This window comes from Anopheles stephensi, chromosome 3, assembly GCF_013141755.1.
Source record: "Anopheles stephensi strain Indian chromosome 3, UCI_ANSTEP_V1.0, whole genome shotgun sequence".
Taxonomy (NCBI): Eukaryota; Metazoa; Arthropoda; class Insecta; order Diptera; family Culicidae; genus Anopheles; species Anopheles stephensi.
This window is the reverse complement of record NC_050203.1, coordinates 9910322-9938137: the sequence shown is the minus strand read 5'-3', so window position 1 is coordinate 9938137 and position 27816 is coordinate 9910322. Positions and strand designations below refer to the sequence as shown.

At 49.2% G+C, this 27816-nt stretch overlaps 3 protein-coding genes across 12 annotated transcripts in view; 1 reads left to right on the top strand and 2 right to left on the bottom strand.

Moving 5' to 3' along the window:
* Positions 1 to 131: 131 nt before the first annotated feature.
* LOC118513107 lies at positions 132 to 1103 on the top strand. Its single transcript, XM_036058508.1, has 4 exons — positions 132 to 232; positions 296 to 349; positions 435 to 808; positions 870 to 1103. Exons 1-4 carry the CDS (start codon positions 223 to 225, stop codon positions 975 to 977), a joined length of 546 nt encoding a protein of 181 aa, XP_035914401.1. The 5' UTR covers positions 132 to 222; the 3' UTR covers positions 978 to 1103.
* Positions 1104 to 1378: 275 nt separating this feature from the next.
* LOC118513097 (gamma-glutamyl hydrolase A-like) lies at positions 1379 to 3588 on the bottom strand. Of its 2 annotated transcripts, none has more exons than XM_036058499.1 (4): positions 2839 to 3588; positions 2289 to 2774; positions 1966 to 2219; positions 1379 to 1734 (listed from the first exon to the last, which is right to left on the bottom strand). In XM_036058499.1, exons 1-4 carry the CDS (start codon positions 3114 to 3116, stop codon positions 1649 to 1651), a joined length of 1104 nt encoding a protein of 367 aa, XP_035914392.1. In that variant the 5' UTR covers positions 3117 to 3588; the 3' UTR covers positions 1379 to 1648. The 2 variants fall into 2 exon arrangements, with proteins under 2 accessions (XP_035914392.1, XP_035914391.1); XM_036058498.1 differs by having other exon boundaries at positions 1806 to 2219; positions 2839 to 3330.
* Positions 3589 to 4972: 1384 nt separating this feature from the next.
* Positions 4973 to 27816, bottom strand: part of LOC118513087 (trithorax group protein osa) — a 94352-nt gene continuing 71508 nt past the window's right edge. For 3 of the 9 annotated variants that reach the window (XM_036058457.1, XM_036058456.1, XM_036058458.1), the window contains exons 5-17: positions 26285 to 27036; positions 18968 to 19189; positions 18700 to 18879; positions 13035 to 18565; positions 12302 to 12967; positions 12061 to 12114; positions 11218 to 11313; positions 11078 to 11154; positions 9962 to 10005; positions 9768 to 9897; positions 9167 to 9258; positions 8960 to 9024; positions 4973 to 8568 (exon numbers count right to left, since the gene is read on the bottom strand). In XM_036058457.1, coding sequence (XP_035914350.1) covers positions 8505 to 8568; positions 8960 to 9024; positions 9167 to 9258; positions 9768 to 9897; positions 9962 to 10005; positions 11078 to 11154; positions 11218 to 11313; positions 12061 to 12114; positions 12302 to 12967; positions 13035 to 18565; positions 18700 to 18879; positions 18968 to 19189; positions 26285 to 26350 — 7287 coding nt within the window. In that variant the 5' untranslated portion in view covers positions 26351 to 27036 and the 3' untranslated portion in view covers positions 4973 to 8504. The remainder of the gene's footprint in view (positions 8569 to 8959; positions 9025 to 9166; positions 9259 to 9767; positions 9898 to 9961; positions 10006 to 11077; positions 11155 to 11217; positions 11314 to 12060; positions 12115 to 12301; positions 12968 to 13034; positions 18566 to 18699; positions 18880 to 18967; positions 19190 to 26284; positions 27037 to 27816) is intronic. The other 6 variants (XM_036058461.1, XM_036058462.1, XM_036058460.1 and 3 more) reach the window with 6 other exon arrangements.

The window sequence follows — 27816 nt, the reverse complement described above, 5'->3', positions numbered from 1 at the left end:
TTCATAAACGATCAAATTAGACAAGATATCAACGGATTTTTCAAAGCACAGGACTTCTAACGTCTTACGATACGTCTGGACGTCTACTTCAGTAACGCTTGACGGAGTAACGCCATCTAGCCGTTACGTTCAACTGTCATCGGTTTGAAAGAATCAAAATAAACAACTGTCTGCCGTCTGCTCAGCACCGTTGCAATAGACAACCGTTTTTACAGCAAAATAATGGATAAAGGTTAGTAAAAGCAGTATAAAATAGGGATTGAACTAAGGTTTTTTGTTGTGCTTTCATCCCCAGATACATCGCGACACATAACAATTTGTAAATCGCTGGAGGAAGTACGCACACTGAGTAAGTTCTTCTGGTGTAAGGATGTAAACAATAAATCATCCCCCTTTTAAACGTTTTCCCTTCACGAACCCAACCACCACAACAGATGCACAGAACGATAAACTGCTAAAAGCTTTCGGCATCGATGCGTTCACGTTTGCCGACTCGGTACAGGAGCTGCTGGACCAGTTCGCACAGATACGGCTCCACACGGGGCTATGCATCGACGGGCCGCACATGTCGTTTCTGGAGGAGTTTCTTTACCAGCGGGAAGCAAAGCGTCTCGAAGCCAAAACACAATCCATTACGCTACGTTCGGATGTCGCCTCGCTACGGCTACAGTGCGACAGTGAGACGAAGGAAGTGAACCGGCTTGAGAGCTTCCTCGAAGAGGCACAGAAACTTGCAACATCCACCGATGAGTTTGAGAAGAAAAAAGCTAACCAGGAAAAGAACCATGAAGTTGTCAAAGGGAAGCTGGTAAGTATTTGGACACCTTCCGTAAATAATAGCGTAATAATTATAATGCTTCTCCTTGCAGGAATCACTTCCAAGCGTACCGGACGACATCAATTTGGACGAGCTGATTGTGAACGTTCGCCTGCTAGAGGAGGAGGATGCTGGACGGCGCGGCGGTGGGGATAAGTGAGCACACAACCGCTAAATAATAGCAAACATGCAGCGACATATTCATACCGAAAACGGGAATTCACAGACGAAGCAGGCGGGGAAAAGGCGTCAGTAGTCAATAAACAAAACAAATGCCAGTCCTTTACGATCGAGCTTTTGCCGGGGGGATTTTTTTTTCGTCGGAGATGTCCATTTGATGGTTTTTTTTTTGTTGTTGCTGTTGTTATGTCTTCAAAACCACACATTCCACACGATCATAACAGGTGTGACTCAACTCTGCGCGCTCACTCACCGCAACGGACGCGAGCAACCGGATCGATTAAAGAGAACGGGAATGGTAAATCACCGGCCAAGGAAGCTACTGTATGAGCAAAACTCTTATCAGAACGTAAAATCCCGCAGAGCATAACAGGCAGCAATTAAATTAAACAGATAGCGGAAAAGTATCAACTCATCCGATCCGATCGATTCGTTTGCACGTGAATACAATTCTATATTTTACGGTAGCACGATTAATTAAGATAGCGCAATCGTCCTTCCGTCTCATGTTCCTTTCAGCTGTCACGGCTCGACGGTATCAGTCCAGGTGATTGTCGATATCAACGTCGTTGACGGGGCATGGGCAATCGCTGATTTAAATTCCCCGATAATGCACATTGTGTGTGCAACATTGTCGTTTTTGCCAATTGTTTACTGTCTAGTGGCCGGATCACGCTGGGCAGTCTTCTTCTTCAGCTTTTTCGATTTCAATACCTTGGGCAACACTTTCGGGGATTCTAAAAGATAGGAATTATTACGAGGATAAATTGCTTACTGGTGAAAAACGGGACCGGAAATGCTCTCTCACGAATGCTAAAAGCAGCATACAACAGCATGCAGGTTAGGGGCAATGAGGAAGCGCAGGGTTAGCAAGGGAAGCATGCAAAAGGTGGCAAGCGGCACGATGGTAGTAGATGCAGAACTACTATCCGGATGTTGGTCTCCGTCCGGTTGATCGATATAATTACCACGGAACATGTAGCACTGCTCGAAGCTGGACCGCTTCAGCCCGGTAAAGGTCGGCTGGTAGTTGTAGATGACGTGCTTCTCCAGCATCGCTTCGCTCGCAAACTGATGCTCACTTTTGCGCGATTCTTCGATGAAAAAGTCGGCAAAGAACTGCGACGCCCGGATGGCGTTCGCGGTGTGGGAGATGTTCTTATTCTGCACCCACTCGTAGATGTTCTTCTCCGGGTGGAATTGAATGCCGTAGAACGGGTAGCTAAAGGATGGGAACGAATGAACCACGGTTAGCTAACCCCAATCAATTACGCGACATGCGACCCATTACTTCTTGTGCTCGATGGTCGAGATAAACTCCATCCCGTTCCAGTCCCGATCGACCGACATGACGCGCCAATCCTGATCCAATCCGTACGCCGTCAGGTTCGCTTCGGTCACACAGAACTGGTGGAAGTTGGCCGTGACCGGCTCGTTGCTCAGGATATCAATCACATCGTTCGGCGCATCGGCAAACATACGGCTGTTGCGGAAATCGTTCTTAAAGTTCAGCGGCAACGCTTGACTATTGGAGCTGCAGTGTGCCCGATGTTCCGCTCCATTCGCAGCCAGATACGTGAGCAGCTCGAAGCCCAAACAGGTACCCCACACAGGGAAGTAATCTCCATTTTCGTTATACTGCACGGCGATATCGTAAATGTGTCGTCCAGCGTCAGCATAACCGTTGCTCTGGTTAAACCATGTAGCACCACCCGGAAGCAGCACCCCGTTCAGGTTGGACATAATGTTCTCGTAGTAGTCCGCCGGTTGATTGATCCTGTGCAGGGTCGAGAATGATACATATTAGTTGAAATCCTCACTCTCTAACCCTCAAAGCTCACCAGATTGGGACCACCCGAGCACCAGCACCCTCGACGAACTTCACGTACGAAGCCGCAATATAGCTGTCGTAACCTTCATCGCCATAGTTTTGCGTCATCGAGTAGGACAGCTCCTGTGACAGGATGCCGATAACTGGCTGATCATTCACAGCCACAAACTGGGGCACAGCAGCACGTTCCTGGCTGTCGATCACATGCTTAGCGTGGCCACCGGTCACCAACAGCAACGACAGTCCAATAAACAACACTTGTACGGCGGTTTCCTTGCAGGTCTTCATTATGCTCTCCCTGGAGTACAGCAGCAACAAATTTGCATCCGCACTCGGCCTCGGTCCAGCTGACACTGACTGCTGCGTGGTACGAGTCGTCGCATTCAAATACGAACGAAGGGTGACAACAACGCCGTGCTATCACAACTGAAGCTCACTGAATAATTAATTTCTCCGCTCGATGATGGTTCGAGCACAACAGCGGCAGAGAAAAGCATTCACGGTTGAGAGTAGATTACTCCTCTTATCGCGTCGTGTCCCAACTGCGCCCTACAGAAGCCCTCCCCTCGGTGGTTCTGTTTGTTGGTTGAGCAAGAGGACGACAACATACATCAATGCAAGAAAGACGACCACCGAAGGCACTGGAAGGAGGGAGAATTCGCTCTCAATGATGCGGGGTCGGCCACTTTCGGGGTAGATCTCTAGCTTGGTCCGCTATATGACGTCAACGACGTGACGTATCCCGGACACCTCGCATTCACTTTTGACCGATTCAAATGTATGATCATCTTGATAGTCGCTCCTTCTCCCTTAGTTGTTGCTTGTCTCCAAACAATCCCTTGTCCAGATGTATTCCATAGATAGGCGACAGATGTTGTTGTGGCCACCAAACAATATAATCACAATATTGCGACTAGAAGCGACCAGGGGGTAGTAGACACTTCAGAACCGCGTGTGTAAGCCGCCGTCATTTAATTGTTTCGCCGATTAAATATGATGATGCGCGAAGCTTCTTGACCACGATCCATGCTTCTACCGAGACTTGTGACAGGGTTGTCAAAGCGTCCAAATTTTTATTTATTTATTTATTTATTTATTTATTTATTATTACCGTCAGACGCCGTATTGTCGGGTACGCAGCGTCCAAATATGAATGGATTTTTAATTGAGTAACAGACAATGCTGAACTTTATTTTCACGATACTTAGCTTACGTCGCCGATTAGAATCGCTAATGGACGCATCAACGCCACCATTCCATCTCAGATTGGGCCTTCCACAGCTCCTCTGTCCATGGGGACGGCCAAAAAGATCTTTAAGGCTGGGTCGTACGGTGCCATTCTCATGACATGACCTGTCCTCCAGTGCCTGACGAGTTTAATTTACTGCACGATGATGAGAGAGGTCTCGGCCTGCCATTTCTGGCTTTCTGTGACTTGATTTCACCCGTAGCAAAGTAGTCAGCCCTGCGAACGGAGAGGCGGGTTTGGATAGGATTTGAACCCCGGTCCTGCCGTGTGAAGACATCGGCTTCACGGGGAGAGTTCATCGTTATTACAGCTCCTATATCGTTATTACCCATATGTTGGGTCAAAACCACCAACCAAGCATCCCTACCTCTAGAATGCCCACGACAGCTTTTTCGCCAGTTTGGAACACAGTGCGTGTATCAAAGGCGTATGTGAGTTCTGAGACTATGAATGTTCAATACAGTCCCACCGCTTGGTCCGTACCGAAAGCTATTGTGGGATACCAGATGGCAGCCATCGTTTTGTTGATCTTCAACCCGCCGTTTAGTGTCGCTTGCTCGATTCTTTGGTAAGCTTTTGCTACGTAGAGGAGTCCCAACCCACTGTCAAGATCTGGATTGCCTTGTCGAAGATGGTCCACGAAATTCCACCTCCTCCAGTCACGGATAGCCCTATCTAGCGCGAGATTGAATAGAAGCCAGACAAGCCTATCCTCCCTGGCGATATGGTTGGGGTATTGGACAACCGGTATCCTAATTCCGCTCATTGCGGTTATGCTAATTTATGACAAATATTGTTTTACTTACCGTAACCGTATGATCAGGCACACAAGCGGGCTCACCCAAGTCATCACAAACATTCTTCGCACGATCCGTCCGGAGGGGTTCTCATCCACTTTTCAATTTTCATATATATATTTTTTTCAATATTCGTATATTTTTTATCATCACTAGCTGCTTGCTCTTTCTCAACCCACTCGCTGCCACACAAGTATAGCGCCACCACGTACATGTTGTGTTGTATGTGTGTGTGTGTGTGTGTCTGTGCGTGGTGTGTTGTGCTCACTGTGACAGATCCTACGGGTCGCACTTAAGTTGCTACATCTACAATCTTGTGTTCAATTATTACATTCGCCTTGTTTTATCTTCTCTTGCGCGCACGCACGCTTCCCTTCTTGCGTACAATGCGGTTGATACACCGCCGTGCGTTTCTTCTCACTTTGCGCAACAAGGTTTCGCTCGCTTATCGATCGCTTGGTTCGCCGATATTACATTTTATTCAAATCTGTGTCACCTCCCGTACGCAATTTTACTCTCAATACTATATTTAATTTGTTTGTTGTTTGTTCTGCCCCATTGTTTGCGTGCTGTTCTGCGTGCGCGAACGGGTGTATGAGGGGGGTGTGTGTGTGTGTGTTTGTTTCCTTTTTTTTAATGTTAAACTTTGTTTCACCCCTCGAGACGTGGGTTGTGTTGTGGTTTAAGAGCGTTTAAATAGATACTCTTGCCTATGGGGCTTCCTGTACACACAAGCTTTTGCTGCTTAGGTTAAATTTTGTTCGACGAAACAAAAATCGACGACGGTGACCGGGCGTTGTTTAAAACATTCGACACCCCTGCACAGCGGCACCATGTTTCGCGCGATCGCCACTCTTGATCATTCGTCGCACACGATCGCACACACACAACCCGAACACGATCGGACGCCAGAGGCGGCAAACGCAAATGTGGAGAGGCTTCGTTTCATTCAAATCCATCGTATTTCACTAGTATAAATATACACATGTTGCCGATTGTACCGCGTACCCACGCACGATGGTCGCGTGCGAGAGTTTGGTAGCTCATTCCATTCCCAAACACCTGCCTTCTGCCATCTCTTCGCCCCTTAATTGTAAAACCGTGTTAGAAGGAAGGGGTATAGCAACTAAGACAATATTTTACATACGGAGCGGTTTGGCGTGGTAATTTGTCTACTTTAGAAAAACGGAAAACAAAACCCTCCATTTTTTGTTGCATTCCAGCACATAACCGAATGCAACTAAAACCTCAGCACTAAAAACCAAAGAGTCGCACGCACACGTGGTGTGACATGGACGAACTAAGCAACGAACGTATGGACGTTGTTAGAGAGGTTTTGTTCACTAAAGAGATGTTCTAAAAACTAAACTAACCGATGCAAATAATCACACCCGATCGATTGACTTACGCATACGGGAGGCGGGTGTGCGGGTGAGGAGGGAGAAAAGGGGACTTAACCTTATTCTTCTGCCCCTACAGTCTGGCTAATGCGCTTCATCTCCATACAACACAACAGGTCAGTCTAATCATTCTCGCGCATGCTTCTCCTTTCATTCATTTGTTGCACGTGCACGCAACGCAAGCACACACAAACACACTGATCTATGGTTTCCACCTTCCCCCCCTACCCCCCCTCGGGGTTCAGCATATATAGATATATCTAATGTATATGATGATAGATCGACAGCATTAGCTTTTCATCGGGTTTGCTTGCTTGCTTGCTTGCTTGTTTTTTCCATAAATATATAGACACTTAGAAATGGGTTCAAAAATCTGCACACATTTCACCATCCTTCTTGGGCCCGCGGCTTCTAACCCGAAATGATGATTCCCCTTCCCCCCCCCCCCCCCCCACCAACACTTGTGCAGCCGCCGATCCGTTTGTGAGGGGAAATGGAAAGAGGTTTTGACTTGCATCGCCCCACTTGAGCTCCTGCCTATTATCGAGAGATACTAACGCTACGCTTAAATAGGGCTCCTTCGCCATCGCTGTACAACAAAACCGTACCGCGTTAGGGGGGTGGGGGGAGGGGGGGTTCTGTTTTGATTAAATGCGTTTGTTTCCCGCTTCAAGTTTCCTCCTGTATTGTTGTATGTGTGTGTGTGTGTGTGTGTGTTATTTGTTCAACTACCCGTGCAATAACGTCACTAACTCTCTAAATGAAGTGTCCGAATACACACACACACACACACGGTTAAGGTAAGGAGGGCGAATAAAACGCTAAAGGTGTGTATGTGCGCGTTCGTCGTTCAGCTAGATTGTTCATCCGATCCCGAGCGGTGAACCCAGTTGGTTGGTTTCCTTTTATCATGTTCTGTGTCTCCTCACACACACACTATCTTAAGGTGTATAATATTATCCTTTTCAACTCCGCGTTTCATCATAAATATAAAATATATAATATATATATATATGCCGTCGGTTTTCTACTTACATGCTAATATTGTTGTTGTTGTTGTTGTTGTTTGTATCGCATTTTCTTTTTACATGTTTGCTGCAGTGCTATTTCCTTATCGCTTTGTTCACTGTTGTTGCTGTACATCAGCTAAGTTCCATTCCCCTGTCGCCTTGTGTCGGAACCGAAACACAAGCAGGAAACAAGGACAGCCAACAACATTTCCTTTCCTGTGGGAGGAATAATGGTTTTCTAGCCCCCCCCCCCCCCCTCCCCCTCTTCAAATTATCAAATGGCAGATAAAACGCTCTGAGCAGTTGTTGTTGTGTGCATTGCATGGGCGCACGTCATCCTCGAAACTAGTGTTTAAATTATGCAACTTAAAATAGTAAAGTATTTTTTCTGCCTAACCGCGTGTAACGAACTGAGTGTGTGTGTGTGTGTTTCCTATTTAACGGAAAGAAAAATTGAAATGAAGCGAGCTCACACACTTCACTTAGCTAGGAGGAGGAGCTTTTCGGTCACCTAAGATCTAAATCGATAAAATTGGTATATATAGTTACCTCAAAATGCGAACCTATAAACCTTTATGTATGTATATTTGTTTAAATATTTACAAATCGTCAAAAGAGTCTTGTCCATGCAGTCCGTTCGTTGCCCCCCGGGGGTGGCAAATCGGAATCAAACTAGAGGAGAGAAGGGAAGTTGGCTAGCTTTTGTACGCTGACATAATAATAAACGACGTTAGCACATAAAATCTAATTAAAGAGAGAAAAGAACCGACTAAAAGTTTTGAGTGTTGTCCTAGCGTAATTACCGGCTCGACCTGACGTCGTCCGATCAAACCTAGCTGTGTGGGGCTGATCCTCTGCTTCCTCCTATATAATACACAGCACACGCATCCATCCGCTTATCGTTACCTCGAACGAATACATACTTTTATCCACTATATATATATATTTATATAGATGAATATGTATAGTAGGTTTTTGTGTGCAAGCTAACTGTTGCTTAAACGTTTTGTTTGTTTGTTTGTTTTTTGGTCAAATTGGGAAGAAATCAGGAAGGGAGATGTAGTGGTAGTAGTAGGTAGTTTGTGAGCAGCTTCAGCAAACTGCCAAACAAGGTACCAGTGGTGTTGTCGTTGGTGGTGGCCAAGTGTCAGACAGGCGTATGACACAGCTTAACTGATTGGTTGGTAGGTAGATAGGGGGTGGAAAAGGATTGCATCGCCCTAATGTTTACCGCCCCGTGCTGCCTCTTCCAATGCACGCACCTTCATCTCGCGTTCGTGTTGCCTAAGGAAGCAAAGGATTGGAGAAATATTGTTAGATTGATTTAACTAACTTATATTAAGATATATACTTTTTGTCTGTATACAGTGTTTTTTCAGGTCATATAACAAGCATCCAAACGACCGAACACAGTGCGCATCTAGTTAACAATAATACAGGGTTTCTCAGGCCAGTTCAACAAGGCATCACTATTGTCGAGCTGTGATTTTACGCAGTTGCAAATCTGTTTTCCGGTGTTGACAAAAGGGTTAACTAAGTTCAACTCCATATACAATGTTGGCCTGAGAAACCCTGTGTAAAGGCATTGAAGGACGCAACATTGTCTGACGCTTGTTTTGCGACTCTTAAAACACCGTAAATGTTAGCTGCAAAATTTTAGCAACGCCCTTAATACCTCATGTACTGCTCATGCAGCGATTGGGCCCGATCTAATGCACTTTGTCGTTGGAATTCAGCGGCCTGGTGGAGAAACGAAACGAAAAACACACGATGTTAAATCGATTCCAACACATCTCTGTACGGTTTTCTGTGTCGCAAAACGACAGAGGAAACCCCCGGACAGAGCGAATGGATGGAAGAACGATCTTACGGAAAAGCTTACCTGCAGTGGATCATAGGACATACGCAAAAGTACCTCCGAATGTGGATCCCGCGGCATTAAAACATTCGGCCGTGGATAGGGAGGAACGTTGGCTACGGACCATGAAAATAGAATAACAAATGAAACGGGTTAGCCGGTGTGTTAACGAAAAAATCCCCCCCGGGAGAACAAGGTGTGTGAACAAGAATGGCGGCTGACAAATGGAACATGTGAGATGACAAATAGACTTTCAACCTAGTGTGCCCGGTACCGGAAGAGGAACCGGCAACACGCTGCACGCAACTTTGAATGATAATACCACCCACGAACGATCTAGCCGGCATTAGCGATCAAGCGATAAATGAACGATTGTGAGCATTAAATGGACAGACACGGAAACAGATAAACCTGGGACTAGCTGCTGATACGCGGGGATCGTGGATCGGAATTGTTTTGGGGTGCGTTTGGGTGCGTTTGTTTTTTTTACAAAGGAAAAATGATGGAGTGTAATGGAGATGGAGTGATGTTTGAGGCGATAGAGAGAGCGAGAGAGAGAGCGAGATGGGGTTTGTTGGATTTTTTTTCGTTTTTTTTTTGGCGTGTTTTTGCAATACAAACTCACGTGGTAGATGGAAACCTGCTGCCGCCGCTGCCGCTGCCGCCGCCGCCGCTGCTGCCGAGTCTTGCTGCTGTTGCGAATGCAAGTGCAAGTGCGTATGGGAGTGTGCATGATATTCGCCAGCCAAGCGCAACTGTAACAAGTGAACAGAAACCAACAACATAAAACATGATTGACGTTTCGATGCTGATACGTACCATCGGATCGGATGGATCCAGCCCAACAGGATGCGGTGGCAAGCCTGTGTGTGTCGATCATTGGGTTTTTTGTTTTTGGTTCGGTTTGGTTTGGCGTTTCGGTTCACAGCGATCGAGCGCCGCATTCGTTTTGGGTTCCGGTTGGCAGTGCGTGATGGCATTACAGAGCATCACATACACACCATTTTTGGGATCATCGTTGTTGTTTTGTTGAAGATAGTGGTTGATGATGATGTGGTTGTTTCAGTTGTGCAAGCACATTTGCGACACAACAAAAAACAACAACACAAAACGGGCGTGCGAATCACAATCATATCAGATCAGGTGGCAAAACAAACACACAGGTAGACCGTCCGGCCGTGCAACGAAAGGCAACACGCAAGCCATACGTCCAACAGATCCAACAAGGAAAAGCGAGGAAGGAAAGTATGAAACAACAGTTTGCAGAATGCACGCCGTACGCAGAAGGTACGTGCGTGAGAAAAACCCAGTTTGATCAATTTCCCATTTGCAATTGCAGACGGCGCAGTTTAGCGTATGTATGGTTCAGTTATGTTTGTTGCGGGGTGGCAGAGATGGTGTTGGCAGTGGCCGCGGGGTTTGTCGGCATCGGCGTTAGTGGTACGGTACGGTTGTGAGCATGTTTTTTGTTTTTGTCACACATTCACAGATGTTGTTTGTATTATTGTTTGTCGGGAGATTGAAACACACACACACACAGGATCACGCGTGGGTATGTGTTGTAAGGATTGGACGGGCGGAGGGATAGGGTGGAGGCAGTATCAGCAAAATTTGGGAGGATGATAAATCGATATATCAACGCAGTGTCCCGCGCGGTTCACATCGGTTGGTCGGTCGTCGCGCCGAATTCGTTCATGGTTGATGATCATCGATCGCGTTAAATGAAACGTGGACACGTGGGCACACGCACAACACGCGAAAGAAGAAAAGAGAAACACAAGAGAAAAAAAAGGAAAACGTAAGAAACATGTGACGAATATAGGGTAAGCAGAGAGAGAGAGAGAGAGACACAGAAACAGCACCAGGAACTGCTTTCCCGGGGAGGGGCGGTTGTTGGTATGCGTGTGCGTTCAAACGCGCCTTGTGATACGTTACCTATTCGTTCCCTTTCCAGCTGTGCGATGGCCGCCGGATTGCCGTAAAGCCCGGGAAACTGTGACGGATGCATTCCTCTGCAAAAGCAACGATAAGGTGTATTAGTTATCAACGTTCCCAAAATGCCATTCGTCCCTTACCTCATGCGATAGTACTCCATCCAGTGCGGGTCCAGACGGGATGGTCCCATGCCGGGCTGGTTTTTCAGGTCCTCAAATTCCCTAAAAAAGATGTCCCTGTTAATCGGAGAAATTTCGCAAAAATCGATCAATATCATTCTATGGACGAAAGCACCACAGTCGCGAGGGTACGGAAAACGGGACGAACGCAAACACACACACACACTTAAACACACACTTTTTTGACCAATACGTTTCATACTGTGAGAACAGTGCAAGCTTTTAGTGCTTTGCAACAGGTGATGAGAATTGATTTATTTAGTACAATGGATGAGGATACAGTGTTGTGAGGCATGAAATGGTAAATTAGAGTGGATTTATTAGAATGAATTGTGTGAATATGAATGTTGCAGGTTTGAGAGCGTATGTGGTGTATAGGTGCGTTTGGTTGGTCCCTTTAGCAATCGTGCATAATAAATGATATTGAATTTTGATAAATGAGACTGAAAGGAAGTCATTCGTCGAACTTCACATGAAGCCCCAAAACATCAATATAAGATATTACATATTTGGCCAATTGAGTGTAACGCATGCACAGATGAGAGATGAACTACACCGGCGTTGGATGGAGGAGAAAAGGACATGCGGTCAACATTATTTTAATTTTACTTTCACTTATTTAAAATTTAAAATGATGTTGACGCAAAAAAGAAGGCAATATGATGATAAGTATGGATGGATAATGGGAGGAAGCCATATTTCTGGTTTGGAAAATGATGTTTTACAGCCGAGTTCAGCATATAAAAGCGTAAAATGTTACGTGAAATAAGAAAGGAAAAAAGAAAACATTTCTTCATATTATACCTTTCTCTATTGTACAGTGGATGGTATGGTGGCGGAACCATCGTCTCCACAGGACTGCGCACAAATCAAACCGGAACAAGAGAGAATATACGAGAAAGAGAAAAGAAAACAGAAACAAATGAGCAAACGTACAACACACAGTGGCAATATGCGAAAAGTGCATTGCCGATCTGGTTGGCGCATTGAGAAGCTACCTACGGCTTGCATTCAATGACCTGGTTAACTAGAGTTAACGACATACCTAAATCCAACATGGGGTCGTGCGTATTCTGACAGCTGCCTTAAGGCCGGTGTGTCCGGATATGGTTTGATGTCCGGTTTCATCGACTGCTGCCCGGGCGATGGATGGCCTGGGTGGTGACCAGGAGGTGGTGGACCCGGTGGCCCACCCGGACCCGAACCACCAGAGCCAGAACCCGCACTACCCGGCTTGCCTGCCTGCTGCTGCTGCTGCTGCTGCTGCTGCGCTTGCTGTTGCGCTTGCTGCTGTGCTTGGTGTTGTGCTTGCTGCTGGGCCTGCTGCTGCTGGTGGTGATGTTGCTGAGCTGCAGCCGCTGCTGCTGCCGCCGAAGCAGCAGCCGCCTGATGTTGGGCTTGAGCAGCGGCCACCGCCTGCTGATGCGCCGCCACGCTCGGATGCTGCGGATGGTGCGGATGCGATGGGGGAGGTTGATGGGGGTGCGGTTGCATCGAGGGATGGTGCGATTGTTGCTGCTGCTGCTGCTGCTGCTGGTGCTGATGTTGCGCCTGGGCCGCTTGCTGCGCCTTTCGTTCCCGCTCCTTTTCGGCCAGCTTCCGATCGCGCTCCTCGCGTTTGCGGGCAAGCTTCGAGTCGGGCGTTGGTTTGAATTCGAGATCGGTGCGTGTGCATGAGTTGTAGTCACCTCGGTCGCAGCGTCGTACGAAGCTAAAAGTAGGAAGATACGTTAACGATACCGCCGGTCAGATTGCTTGCTGCTCCCATCAATACTTACATAGCCGACTGAGATCGATGGCACTCGGTATCATCCGGCTTCGCTTCGGGACTGGGGCCACGGTTCATGTCATGGACAGGGGACGGCGGTTCCGGGTCCGGATCGATGTCGAGCGTTTCGATGTGCACCGGTTCGTTCGGATGCGCCGAATGATGTCCGGGCGGTGGCGGTGGGCCATGGCCCGGGTGATGGTGCGGATGATGTCCGGGCGGAGGACCTAAGCCTCCACCAGCTGCCGCATGAGCATGGGCTCGAAGGGCATCCATGTGGCTGGTCGGTTTGCCACCACCGACCGGTGGCAGCTGGTTCTCGATGAACGGATTGTGTGGCTGCGGGGGACCGTACGGTGAGTGGTGGTGGGGTGGACCTGCCGGATGGAACGGACTCCCACTGAGCGGATGCCCGCCGGGAGGACCTCCCGGCATGCCAACCATCCCAGGACCAGCACCACTACCACCACTAGGCGAAGGTCCTCCCCGACCGGGTCCACCGGGCGGTCCGCCAGCCGATGAATTGCTTTGGTTGGACGAGCTCGAATGGCCACTGCCAGGACCTCCGTTTCCACCCGATGAGGACGATTGCTTTGATCGATCGTTTCCACCCGATCCGGACAGCGAAGACACGGACGACGTGGAGGAGGATGAGGTTTGTGGCTGCTGCGATTTGCTGCCACCGCTGGAGGATTTCGACTTCTCGCCAGCATTCCCGTGAATACCGCCTCCTGGACCACCGGCACCGGGTGCATCTTCTGGCCGGGGCGGAGGTATCGCCGTCGGGTGCCCGTGCAGCATCGGATTATCGAGCGGTGAGCCACCGGGTTTCATGTACGAAAAGCCGGGCCCGTAGGCCGGCCCGTACGGGTACGGCGCGTAGAATGGATTGTGATGGTGAGGGTTGAACAGTGACGGATGCATCAACGGGTAGGGTTGCGAGGCGTGCATCACCGACCCGGGAATACCCGCCATCGGGCCCGTCATTGGTAGAGGTAGAGGCATCTGGGGGTGTCGTATAACCGGTGGCGAGGCACCCGGTCGGAAAGGATGAGATGGAGGCGGTGACCGCTGACCCGACGGACCTCCGTACATCTTGCTCAACGGGCTTGAGATCAGTGCGGCAGACGGCGCGGAAGAGGATGGTGGAGGCGGTGTCATGTGGGGGCTCTGTTGTCGCATGATCTGCCGGTCGCGTTCGGCTGATGCGGCCGCCGCAGCTGCAGCAGCTGCCGCAGAACCTTGGCCTCCGCCCGCACTGCCAGCACCCGGCGTTGAGGGATGATGGCTGAGATGCATAGGACTGGCGCGGCTCAGACCCGAGCTGGTTGAGTTGGCAGGTGAGCTGGATCGATGGTGATGTCCTCCCGGGCCGGGGTACCCTCCGGGCGTTCCTGGACCACCGGGAGGCACGTTTGGACTGGCCCGGCTCAACGCAGAAGACGACGACGGGGGTCCGCCGCCTGCTCCCGTCGGAGTGGACGGGGATTGCGCCAGAGCGCTGACTGACTGATGCATTGACGTTGGTGGCAGGTGTGAGTGAGGTCCTGGGCCGGACGAGGGCGATCGACGTCCGGCACCCGCGACCTCCATCAGGCTTCCGAGCGCGGAAGGCGTCGGACCGCCGAGCAGAGGTATTCCCGCGCCGTGTGCCGCCAGGGAAGGTGGTAATAGTCCGGCGTGTCCTAGCGGACCGGCCAAATGTGCTGCTGGATGGTGTGGAGGTAGTTGCATGCCCGGATGTCCAAGATGCAGCGGGAGTGGATGCGACAGAATGCCGTGCGGAGGTGGAACTCCTTGCAGCAGCGAGTTGATCGGGGAAGCACGGGTAGGAGGCATATCGTTGGCACCGGGTCGCGGTGGTTCCCGATCGCGGTCCGAGCGATGATGGTGAGACAATGGTTGCAGACCCAGCGGGCCGTTGTCGGAGGAGGGTCTCATCGGTGCCGGCGAATGTGACGTTACCGACGTTGAGGAGGAAGAAGCGGAGGAGGATGCGGTAGTGGAGGTCAGCGCCGTACTGCCACTCGAGGATATTGCTAACGATACGGAGCTCGGTACGGAGGACGGTGGTGGACCACCTGCGGATCGATGCATATTGCTAGGCTGGTACGGACTCGAACCCGGCGGTGTTGGTAGCAGCTGTGGTGGAGGAGCCGATCCTGGGTGAGCCAGCGGGTGGGCACCCAATGGAGGTGGATGTACCCCACCCGGTTGCGATGTTGGTGGAACGGGCGATGAGTTCGGACCTGTGCCGAGCAACGTTGGCATCAGTCCAGGGTTCACGATATGGCCCGGATGTCCGGGAGGTGGTGGCCCGTGAGGTGGTGGATACGATCCAGCACTGTGGGGTGGTAGAGATGGTGGAGGTCCTCCCGATTGAGGTGAGGCGATGCTACTTCCGCTACCATGAAGCGCCGTTGGCTGCGAGCTGCTATTGCTGCCCTGACTGTCCTGATTGGGAGTCACCGCATGTCGTGCCGAAGCAGAAACGTCCAGCGGATTCGAAGAATCGTTGCCACCACTACTCGACGAGCTGCTCTTGAGAAGATTGTCCGCTGAGAAGCTGTTGTTCTTCAGTGGTGTCGGTGTGTCGCTCGCTAAGGATGAGGGAGGATACTTAAGCGGGCCCATGCCAGCTGCTGCGGCCTCCGGTGGAAGGTACTTCAGATCTTGGGGTTGTGACTGTGGCTGTCCCGGCAACGCACCGGCCAGCGGATGGTGTGGATGGTGATGTCCTGGTTGGCCAGGCGGTGCCCCGAACGGAGGCATTCCCGGTGGACCGTATTTTACCGCCGCCATGGGGTCGTACTTGAACGTATGCTCGTAGTGTTGCCGTAGCATGCTCAACTGTGCCGGGTCGGGGTAATGACTCTTGGGGATAAGAGGCAGCGGGCCTCCAATACCTGATGGTGGTGGAGGAACACCACTACCACTTCCACTATCCGAAGCGGGCGACGGAGCGAACTTTGTCCGTTCGTCCGGTGGTGGGTACTTAAGGTTCAGGTTCGTCAGATCTTGCGGGTACTGAGAAAGCTTCATATGCTGCGGAGGACCGGCGGGAGATGGTTCTCCAGGTGCTCCAGAACCTGTCGGAGGTCCCGGTGGTCCTCCGAGCTTCAGTGGCAGTGGTCCACCGTCCTGTCCAGACGGTGGTGGTGGAGGACCGTGCGCTGGGTAACGTTTCATATCGTACTCCAGCGGTTCGTCCTGAGGACCACCCGGAGGACCATACTTCAGTCCCGGAGGTTCACCCGGACCGGGAGGTTGCTGATGCGGGGGTAGCGGTCCATACTTGTGTTCGCTATACTTCATGCCATCCTCCCCAGGATGTCCGCCATATTTGATGTGACTTTCGTAGGGTTTCATCACCAAATTCTCCGGGTCGTACTTCATATCCGGCCCGGTACCTTGATTTGACGAATCGTTGCCACCTCCTCCTGGCATTAACTTCGCTTCCGACTTTACCTCGATTTTTAGCTTCAAATCCTGCGGCTCACTAGCAACACCGGAGCTTGGTACAGCCCCACTATTACCCGAAGCAGACTGATCTCCACCAGCCGCAGAAGCTGCGGCAGCGGCGCCTGCTGCCGTAGGATCCTCGTTCGGTTCCTTCTTGATGAACACATCTTTGGAGTTGAAGTCGACCGAGGCAGCGGAACCGGGTTGAGCACCAGCTCCACCTGACGACCCAGTAGAAGATGATTCTTGCTTCATGTTTGCCAACTTTGACGCCATTTCTTGATCGCTTGACGCAGCTGCACCGAGAGAATTGACACACGGCTTGCCTTCTACGCCAGCACCAGTAGCCGCCGCCGTACTCGTTCCGTTTGCAGTCGCTGGCTCATCGGCCGACGGTGGACCCTGCTGCGCTTCACAGCTACCATCCGCACCGGACAATGGAGCTCCTGTCGACGGTGGAGCCGGCGTTGCAACGGGCGTTGTGGCCGCGGTCGACGGTGGTGATATATCTTCGGTTTCGGGCAGCTTGGCTGTGTCTGCTGCCGTTGGAACCGTTGCTACCGCCGACGCAACAACTGCTCCCGTAGCACCCGCATTCGAGTCGTCATCCTTATCCTCCGATCCGCCGGACGAAGATTTCGCAACGGTCGACGTGGTCGTATTGCTGCTACTACTGTTTTCGTTCGATTCCGTAACCATCGGTTCCGCGGCAAGCGGTGGCCCGAGAGAGAGCGGATCTTTGTCGTCGTCCTTCGGGTTTGTGGCACTTCCATCAGGTCCTCCCGGACCGTTTCCAGCAGCGGCAGCAGCATTCGAACCCTGCAACCGGTCGTGTCCGACCGGTGTCGGAGTGCCGGTAGTTCTGGTGCCCACGCTCGTTTCGGTCGCCGCTTCGCTAACCGATTCCATCTCATCCAGCACGGAACCGGGCCGACTGTCCGTGGTGAGACTTTCCGCCGGACTGTCGGAGCGCTTTCGCTTCTGTCCATCCTTCTCATCGTTTCCATCGACCTCGAGCTCATTCGATCGCTTCTTACCCTTGCTGGGCGTTGTCTCTGTCTTGCCCGGCCCGGAGGACGAAGAGGATGATCCCTTGCCCTTGCTGCCGGATTGTGAACTGTGCTTGCCGCCAACGCCATCCACCGTTGTTCCACCGGCGCTCGAAGAACTGCCGGTAGTGGTACTGTTGTTATTGCTGCCGCCACCGCTACTACCACTGCTGCTTCCCGTCGTCGTTTTGCTTGGCGTCTTTGGACTGTCCAAACTGCCCGTCGCCCCGTTTCCGCTGCTACCCGCTGTACCTCCTCCACCGGCGGTGCCGGAAGTGCCGGTTGCCGTTTGCTGTTCCGGGGTCTCCGTACCGCCACGCTTTGGTCGCTTCGCATTGGTAGCATTCGTTTCCTTGGTTGGCTTTTGGCGGGTCCGCATCCTCGACGGAGATTCCTCGCCGGTGACCGTGCCCCCGCCAACGCCGCCGCTGCTGGCCGTCGTCGTAAAGTCTCCGACGCCGACGGAACCGCCGACGCCGCCGTTACCGCCGTTACTGCTGCCGCCGCCGCCGCCGCCGCCGCCTCCGCTGCTACTACTGCTGCTACTACTACTGCTGCTGCTGCTACTGCTGCTGCTGCTGCTGCTACTACTGCTACTGCTGCTGCTGCTGCTACTGCTGATGCTGCTGTTGCTGCCGCCGCCGCCGCCGCCTCCAACGCCGGCCGTAACACCGTTGGCGGTGGCTGTCGCTGCAGCCGCCGCAGCCGCGGTCGCCTTGTTGGCGCTCGAATCGCTGTCACACTCGCTCACGTCGTCCTCGGTCACGGAGCTGTTCTCCTCCTTGCCGATCGGCGACGGTCGGGACGAGCCGGTGTCTGTCACGGTGCGCTCGGGGGTCTGTTCCTTCTTGCTGTTGCTGTTGCTGCTACTGCTGCTGCTACCGCTGCTATTCGGCGGGGTGCCACTCGCATTACTGTTCGTCCGTGTGTTGCGTCGTCTGAGCGAGCTCGCCCGTCGTCTGCGGTGGGGCCGGTTCTGGTTCGCTCCCGGCGTCTTCTTCCAGAGATAGTAAAACTCTACCAATTCCGGCTACGCAGAGGAAGAATAAGGGTGTGATTGTGGTTAGCAGAGAGACAAAACAAGCAAACATATGCACCGGACACGGTCAGCCGGTGCCCCACACATAAAGGAAGCGCATTCGCTAGAAGCACAAAGGAATTTACCGTAGGCCGATGTGGTAATAGATCTTTGTGGATGCGAAAAAAATTCTTCCCAAACTGACGCAAACCCTTGATGAAGCGTTTCGTTTCCTCCTCCGTCCACTTTTTCTCGATTCCCTTCGTAACGGGACACTTTAGCAGTGCTTCTAGGGCCTTTCCGGCGTCGTATCCTGAGTCGTGTAGCTGCAAAAAGGATACAGGAACAATAAACAGGATTGTCAGGATGACAAGAGACACTGCAGGAGGTGTTTTAGAGCACTGTGATACTTACAACGTCAAATGCATTTATAGTTGTATCGTCACGACTAGCTGCCATACAACCATCTTCCTCGCACATACCCTGAAAGGCGGATATTGAACGAGCGGCGGTCAGGTACATCAACAAATCATTATCAATGTACAGTCCGGGTGTCCATCTCGGATCCTCTAGGTCGCGATCTTCATCGTCCTCGGAGCGGTAGTTCTCGATCGGTTGATAGTCTGGTAATGTTGCCTGGAAATCATAATTGTAATACGAACCCCGTTACACTAGCTGGCCAATGGAAGGTTACTTTTACTGGTTTGTATTGTGTTTGAAGATGATTGCAATGAAGATGAGTAAGTGTAAGATAGAGAAGCACTATGATTGTCTGATCAGTTTAAAATGAGGCGTTTGAAGGTAAGACAATTTAAAGCTTTCGTGTTAGCGCAGAGAGCGATACGTTTTCTAACAATTATTCGTACGTTATACGAAAATTGCGTGATGTAGTGAAAGTAAGAGCATTCAATTGATCGTTCCAAAAACAATGTTATGCAAACGTGTGAAATCGATTAAACAAATTAACGCATTGCTACACAACCGTTCGACGATGATCTTCACCACCGAGAGGCACGCACGCAATCTGTGCCCGGGGGTGCAATTATTCAAAAATTGAAAATAACCTTCCTCCACCGGTATAACCGGCTGCAAAATAGGAGAGAGTGAGCCGTGTGTAATACCAAATTAATAAAATTAGACTAAACAAATTACTGGAGCTTTGCATTTCGACTGGGCTCGAGCATCTAGGAATATTGGCATTATTAGTGCACTGTTTCGAAAGTGAAAACGAATCCGCATCGTCGCGAATGTGGTTAGTGTGTTTGGATGAGGTGAGTAATGAGAGCTTCAAAGATGGTGAAGGTGGAAAAATGTATAATTGATGCGCATGATTGTGGCATGTGTAATGATGAGGGTAATTATTGAATTATTGATCATCTGTAAATCACACTGTTCGTTTTCAGAGACTTCAGAAAGCAGCACGAAATCCTCAACCAAAATCGGACTGTTTTTTTTTTTTGTAAATTGATTACAGCACCCGAAATACTTTTGATACTAAGAAGACCAGTTCGCATTTTTTTTTTTTTTTTGTAACTGGATCTCACCATATAAATTCCCTAAAGATAAATAAATTTCCAGATAAAGACCAGCAACCCACGGTAAAAATTAAAAGAACGATGTAACTTTTTCCACAACTTCCATTACGATAACCTTCAATGATACATATCTCAAGGTACGAAGAGAATGACTCCGGCCCATCCGAACGTTGAATCTCTCTTGAATGAAGTGATTAATTTTCCCACTTTTCCCCCCCTTTATAATTGCCGAGATGCAGGCAAATTATTTTCAACCCCATCCCTTCTACTCCCAGCCGCTCCCAGACCACATAATTTCTCAAGCACAAGTGGAGTTTTTCATTTAAACATTTCCTCCCTTAAACACGGCACAACACAATGCAGAAGAAGTACGCAGCAAATGCCGCACACGTTATTCGCTATTAGAGCAAAAGTGGTTTCGAGCATATTGCTCGATTTAACTTCTCTCTTTCATGAAAGCGCCGCAAAGCGAGGGTAGGCGGTGGTGGTTGTGTTATGTCGGTGCTAGAGCTTAAATTGAATCCAATTTCCCCATTTTCATTCACCCACACCATACACACGCCCCGGTGTGCTAGAATGCACCATTCAAAGGGAGATCGGTTTTTGTTTCAGCTTCCTGGATCATCATATGATCATCCTCGCTCTACTCCACGCACTAGGCGGGAAGGTTTGTGAAGAATTCTTGGTTAATTCCTCTTCCACAGCAGCTTACACTACGCGCGGTAGATTTGTGTGTGCGTGTGTAGTTTTCACCGTCGTTACGGAGCTCATGAGGGTGTTTCTTCATTTCAGCCCAACCGTACCACGGTGGTTCGATCTTCCTACACTCCCGGCTGAGAAGATCTTGACCGGATAGATCGAGGGGCGATGGAGCGGTTTGTTCAAATATGTGTTTACACCCGCGTGTTGCTGGTGCCCCCGTCCGTCCGTAATTAATTTCAAATCGCTTCGTTATGGCTAATAAGCCAATAATATGGTGGAAAGATTTCAAAGGTGAGATTGACGCGGTGAACGCGCACAAACGAATCGCTTCTACTTGATGTGCGTGTGTGTATGTGTGTGTGTCGGTTTGTTTTCTTGCCTTGTGAACCACCACCGGTGAAAAATCAGCTCATCATCACACGATCATCATCATCATCTCTGTGGTCATTCAGGAAAAAGAAAAGAAAGGCACTTACGTGGTGATCATCATGATTGGTACCACCAACCACACTGGGTCTGTTTGCCTCTGTGTGAACGGTGAAATGGTGGCCACCTAACCGACCCCGCGCATGAAGAAAACTCCCGTAAAGGGGAACGTATGTGCAGGGCGGTCAAGCGGGGTGGCATGTGACCGATGAAAGGAGGTAAAACAAGATGATATGCTATTACTTGCCGAGCGCAACAACAGATGAAGTGGTGTGAAATAAAAGGAAAAATGAACGGTGGTTCCACTTGAAAGGGAGGGGGGATGGAAAAACCAGCAAAACAGAGTGACTGTTAGTGAAAATTCACATTCAGTTAATGCTGAAGAGAACACCAACAAGACAAAACAACAACACATCATCATCAGCACCATCATCATCTTCCTCAAGATGAGCCAATTTGTCTGAGGATGGTACCGTTTTGTTATAGTTTTGCAAGCCTCTTTTTCCTTTTGTTACAATTGCAGTTTTAGGGGAATAATTCAATGATCGACACGATTGCACCCAATAAAGTCGATGTGAAAGTTTACGATACAAAAATGTGCAAACAAGCACTTTGTTTAATCTCGACGCATATACGACTTAATTGGTTGAACGGTTAATAAGTAATTATTAGTGTGTTTTAATGCTTTTCTTCATTTTTAGGATTTTTCTAGCGTTTACAAAGCTGTCCTATGCCCTGGACACAAGTCCTGATCATGCAAACTACAATCTAAGCATTAATCCGAGAGGGTTGCTTGGTGGCATAAGCGATAGCGGCGCCATTTGATAACACAAAGGGACCGGTTTCAAATCTCATTCAACCCAATAACAAAACTACCTATCGAATATCAATGAAAACGAAAGGAAGCTTCCAAACTACGACTATATACAGATCATCGTTATAAACCTATGGACGTGCTGTTTTATGAGCTGTAAATAGCACTACGAGAAGAAAATGTCACGCAGACAATACTTTTGACTATTAAGGCGACCCTCTTCAGCGATCTTCATTCGATCATTCGTCACAACAAGTATTAGCTAGTGCTTAAGGGCATCAGTGGAGCTATGCTTTCATTTGAAATTAACCTATCACGCACATCACTCATTCACCATAATCTTCCCCTGTTTATTATCGCTCCTGCGTACACACAACTGGCTAGGAGAAGGAGTCCCGAACCCTCCACAACGGAGGTTTAAAAAAAAGGGAGTTCAACAATGTTTCTAGCAATTGCTTTCGGTGCGTTAATCTGTGCCAGTGAAATATTTAACACCTTTGTGTCGTGCCACCACTCGCTCGCTCGCTGCTCCTCGTCGGATGAAAAGGGGCAAGTCGATTTTTATTGCCTTTTCCCAATAATACACCCCAATAATCCCTTTTCCGGTTAAGGGTCAGTAGGTAGGTAAGCAAACATAAACACACTGACTGGAGTAAAAGGGCCCTAACGGTGGAAGGAAGTGAGCACACCAACGAATGGGGGCTTTAAAGTTCCATTTATAACGTGTCGTTCAACGGGCGGATTGATTTTCAACCTCTCTTCCCTCCTCTACACACCGGGAAAATCGGATTTATGGTGCGCTTTTCTTATGGCTTCTGGCTTTTCTTACGCGCCGTTTAGAAGCGCAACTCTGGAAAGCAAATCACACGCACTCCTCGTGCTGGGATTATGTGAAGGCAGCGACGAGATGGGATGAGATAGAGCGGAGAGCATGAAATTGGAAAATTTACGCTCGTTTGCAACGCGCGAACGACCTTTCTTGTAGACGGTTGTGGACGTAGACACGGTGGGAGGTAATTAGGCGGAGGGCACAACAAGTGTGGCCGCGGCGGTAGTGTGCAAAGTTGTGTTTTCGATCCTTTCAAACATCATAAAACAACGGTCATTAATTATTTTCAAACAGCAATGGTTGTGCTGTGTGCTGTGTCCGCCCGTCCGTGGTTGTTGTAACACATATTTTGTTTATTTACAGCCACTGGGCTACTACTGCTGGAAGCGAAACCTTACGCCAGAGTGCAGAAAGAAAAACGATGTTTCTTTTCCGTTTTTCTTCGATTCTTATTGGAGGAGATCAGAAGAGGGTTGGCAAGATTTAGTAGAAGGGGAGAAAAAAATAGCATAATTTTTAAACAATTCTGTTGAGAGAAAAATTTACGAACTTCTGGTAAAAAAAAAAATCCACACAAAAAGAGGCTAAACAAGTGATAAAAAAGATGACCTCATTCAAATGACTTGCCCTTGCTGTGCAGTTTTAATTACGTTTTCTTTTTCGTGGTGACGTTCTCCACACATTTCGTGAATGAAATTGTTTTCCTTTTTTAATGCCCTTAAAAAACACAACTATGACAGCAAAAGCCTATTTTTGGTCCAATTTTTAAAAAAGTTGCTAATTAAAGTTGCAAAGTTGTGAAAAACGAAAAAAAAACCGCCCGTATCAGATGTTATTTTAATCGAATGGGGGTAGCAAGGTAGATCACTTTAGAACACCACTCCAGCTCAAATTTCGACCGCCTTTGCTAGCGCAATGCCACACACACACACACCGGCAGCACATGATGATGTCGGTGCATGGTATGCAAAATTATTATGTCAGTTGCTTACATAATGTGTTTCAAGGGCCCTCCTCCTGGAACTAAACTAACCGAAAAATTATTGTTTTCTTAAAACAACTTCAAAAAGTTGCAACAGTAAACACTGTGTGAGTGCTTTTTTTTTTGCTTCTCCGTTTTCCACGATTATTACAGGATGTTTACATATGCCCCGGGAATCGGTTACAAAAAACAGCGATTTTCTACGTTCATTTAGCGCATATTATGGCAGGTCGGTCACACTACTAGAACAAAGTTTATTTAAATATGAGAAGAAGAAAAAAAAAACCAACCTAACCTCCGGGTTGTAACGATACAACGGAACACAACAAAAAAAACAAGCGAGCACCAAACCACACCACACGATCTTTAGATACAAAAAAAAAATTCCCCCCGAGCGGTGTAAATAAAACACCCAGAATGAAAATGAAGTTAGCTGCGTAGCGAAATTTTAACTGCAAAACCCCTAAACCTCCTCCGCGGGGTTCGTAAATTATGACTTTTTATTGACCGTTAAACGTGTGAAACTGGCATCGGTTTTTTCTTCCCTCTCTCTCTCCCTCTGCTTTAACTACAACCGAACCGCGGCGCTTTTCTCTGATCGGGGGTTGCTCTTCTTGGCTGGGCTAGCGAAAAAGAAAAAGGGTTCTACTGCTACTACTGCGAGGCTGCTACTATCCATCCACGTGGTGTGCCGCGCGTTCGCGGTAGGGTATCCCGATCGCGCTCGTCCCATTGGGGCTTCGTTGGTTCGGCCCGCTGAGTGAGCTCCACTGGCTGAGAAGCCGCGTGAACGTTGGGAGAAAACGTTGCTAGGCTAAACTACCCCAGGGAAAAAGTGATGGTGGTGTGGCGTCATTGCAGAGACACCGAAACAAGTAGAAAACAATTTGTTTCGGAAACAAATCTTTTCGCTGTGCGCAAACACACCACACAATAACCCAACCGAAATGGTTGGGAGATGTTGTTTGTGAAATAAGAAAAAAAAATACGAAGAAACACCCCACCGGACCCTGCCAATAACTGTTGGCCGGAAACGGAGCCAGGGCCAGGCAAACACCACCACCCCGGACTGAAACAGTCCGAAACTGATGCGATAAAATAAAAATCTTTCATCTGGCCGCCATTGACCACCACACACAAGCCAATGACGCCGTCTGGCCAGGGGGGGGATTGGATGGATGATGGCTCGAAATTGGTCACGGGAAGGATTCGTTTGTGCGATTTTTATTGGGATTGAGAATTCGACGAAATGGAATGGCACCACCCAACCACACACCACCATGCGGTCAGTCCGCCGTGTGTTTTTTTTTTCTTCGTTTCAAAAGATCGAAACCGTTTTGGCGCGTCTGCCTTTCTGCTTACGAGATGAATTATGGATTCCGGAACGGCAAGGGATGGTCGGCATGGGGTATGGGGTTGGGCGGGATTGCTTTGGCGGCGGATCACGGGATTACGACACTCACGGCCATAAAAATGATGAGAAAATTGAGGAATTTAATGTGCGGGGCGAAGGTCGGTTCAGAGAAGCAAAAACCCGTATTCCCGTAATAGAACACAGTTTATAAAAAAAAACTTGAGTCGCAAAACCTCAAAAGAGGAAAGGCTTTTCCGTAATTGAGTACAACCCTTTGTGAAAGTATTACTAAAAAATAAGGAAAATTAAGCAAGAAGAACTCACTCTTGAAAGGCTCGTGATGAAAAAAAATTAAACAAATCTACCAGACAAATAAACCCGCGAAAAGGTGTCCATATCGTAAAACGATAAACCCATCTCCGGCTCGGTTGGGTTGAGAAAGCAGCGATACAGTGCGATACAAAAATGAGCATCGTAAAAACAGTTCTCCAAAAATGCGGAAAGAACAAACGAATGAAGAAGAGAGAGAAGGGAGAAGGAAAAAGAAAACAAAACCCGCGCTATAAACGTTGTACAAACACGAAGCAGTATAAAGCTGGAACTGTTAAGCTAAACAGATAGCAAAGATAATAAAGTTGCAAAATAATTGGCAACAGTAAAAATCGTAGAAATGAGAAAACCCAAAAAAAGAAACTAATAAAACGAAATTTGATTCCTTCTTCTATGGGAGAAACTAATCGAAAGAAACTTCCCCAAGAAAGAGTAAAAAACAGAGTTCCGAAAAGTTTTAGAAGCTAATCTAGACTGTGTCTCCCGTAATTTGCAACCAGCTTGAAGGAGACCCAGCCTTTTCGGTAAATCTGTCCGCCATTTTAGACTGATTTATGGATCGGTCCTAGGAGATTGTCTCTATGAAAGGTCTCTTGTCAAAAAAGCAGAGGGATGTCCCGCAACTCAACATCAAGATTCGCAGGAAAACCTTGTGTACGTGTCGGCCCCATTAGCCGCTATACCCCCAACGCTGCCTGGCTGCTGAGGAGTCTATCGGTATGTTTCCCGGTTGCTTTCTGTCGCACTCTGAATACGTACATAGATATCGTTTACCTGATGGCCGGGACCCACTCTGATTTCTCCTTCGGTTGGCGGTGTGGCCATATTACCCCGAAATGACGACGGTGGCGATGAATCGAGCGGGGATCACGCGCGACGACCACGGCGGCACCGGCTGGACGGCGAGAGATGGCGATCTCCTCCTTCCGGTGGTACCGGGCGAGACGACGGCTGGGCGCGGTGAGCGATCGTGGACGACGTGCCGCCGGTGTTGCTGCTGCTCGTCCTCCTTGCACCCGCACCTGCACGCTCTGCATTCAACGGGCCGGGAATGGTTCGCGGATCGACGTCCAGGGTTTGGTGGTGGTCCGCCAGCTGTGTGAAGTTGTTAAGGTGTATGGGACCGTGTTGGGACAATTTCCTGGTGCCGAATCGAACCGGATTCCGACGGGAAAGTGTGGTGCGCAATTGTTGGATTCGGTGGTCCTGGCTCCCCTTGCGTTTGCTGCTGTGTTAGCGTCTCTCGTTAGCACGTCGTGATTAGCACAACAACACGCTAGGTCCTCCCTTCTTCGCTCGTTCCCTATGCCTCCACCTTAGTGTCCACTAGTCGCCCGCGGTTCCTGCTGTTCCTGCTGTTGCCGCGGAAGCTGGCACCACAATGCGACTGACGATGGGCCACCACCGACGAGCTTGACGTTAACGCGGTCCAGGAACTTCGACCCATTAGTTTGCATTGTCCGGCGCGGGAAGGAAAACTGAGAAGCTTCAGCCTCAGCCTGAGTTGAGTTCTGTTGGCCCCACAGGACATAGATGGGGGGTAGTGGAAGAAACAGAGGGAAGAGAGAAAAAAACAGAAAGAGAGTTGGTGAGATAGTGAGCGGTGGCGTTAGTAACACAGGAATGTGAACAAATGATCAAACAAGTATTGCGATCAAACTCTAATCTCGGCAATCTCGGCAATGGACGGTGTGGCGTTAGCATACTTCACTACGGCTCATTGAAACATCGTCAGCGGGGGGCGGGGGCTCAGGAATTTCGGATAACCCCAATTTGTACAGGCAACCCTATCTCTCTCGGCACCGAAAAACAGTTACATCAATCAATTGCGCGTGTGTGAAACGTGACATTAATGTACATTCGTACACCCATTCGGGCAACCGGTCCCCTATGCAGCAAGTTCTCGGTGTTGGGAAGATATAAGGGGGAAGTATCCGATTAAAATGATTCCCATTCCGAAGGGGACCGGACGAGCATTTACACGTGACGATGCCAAACCCCTAACTCTATTAACAATCTCAGATGGGTTTTTGGGAACAGGGGGACCCGACCAACTCAACCGTAAAGAAGCGCTTTCCGACGATCGATGGGTTCGGACGCATGAAACATGGTGCGTTCCGGTCGGTCGGGATGCATACATGCTCTATTTATAATAGAAAAGCAACAAAAAGGGAGAGCCCATACATATATGCCCAACCGACGGAGCAGGCACCCTCAGAATCTAAGCCAGAACAAACGCAGCAAGGGAGAAGACTCTTTCACCCGAGGGATAGAGAGCGAGATTTACGCTT

Bases quoted from the DNA above. Each gene is read 5' to 3' on its own strand.
- LOC118513107 (XM_036058508.1), top strand. The intron at 350-434 runs GTAAGTTCTTCT...CCACCACAACAG, and splicing joins GGAGGAAGTACGCACACTGA to ATGCACAGAACGATAAACTG. The intron at 809-869 runs GTAAGTATTTGG...TTCTCCTTGCAG, and splicing joins AAGTTGTCAAAGGGAAGCTG to GAATCACTTCCAAGCGTACC.
- LOC118513097 (XM_036058498.1), bottom strand. From the start codon at position 3,116: ATGAAGACCTGCAAGGAAACCGCCGTACAAGTGTTGTTTATTGGACTG. The intron at 2,775-2,838 runs GTGAGCTTTGAG...GACCCTGCACAG, and splicing joins GCTCGGGTGGTCCCAATCTG to GATCAATCAACCGGCGGACT. The intron at 2,220-2,288 runs GTAATGGGTCGC...CCCATCCTTTAG, and splicing joins TCGACCATCGAGCACAAGAA to CTACCCGTTCTACGGCATTC.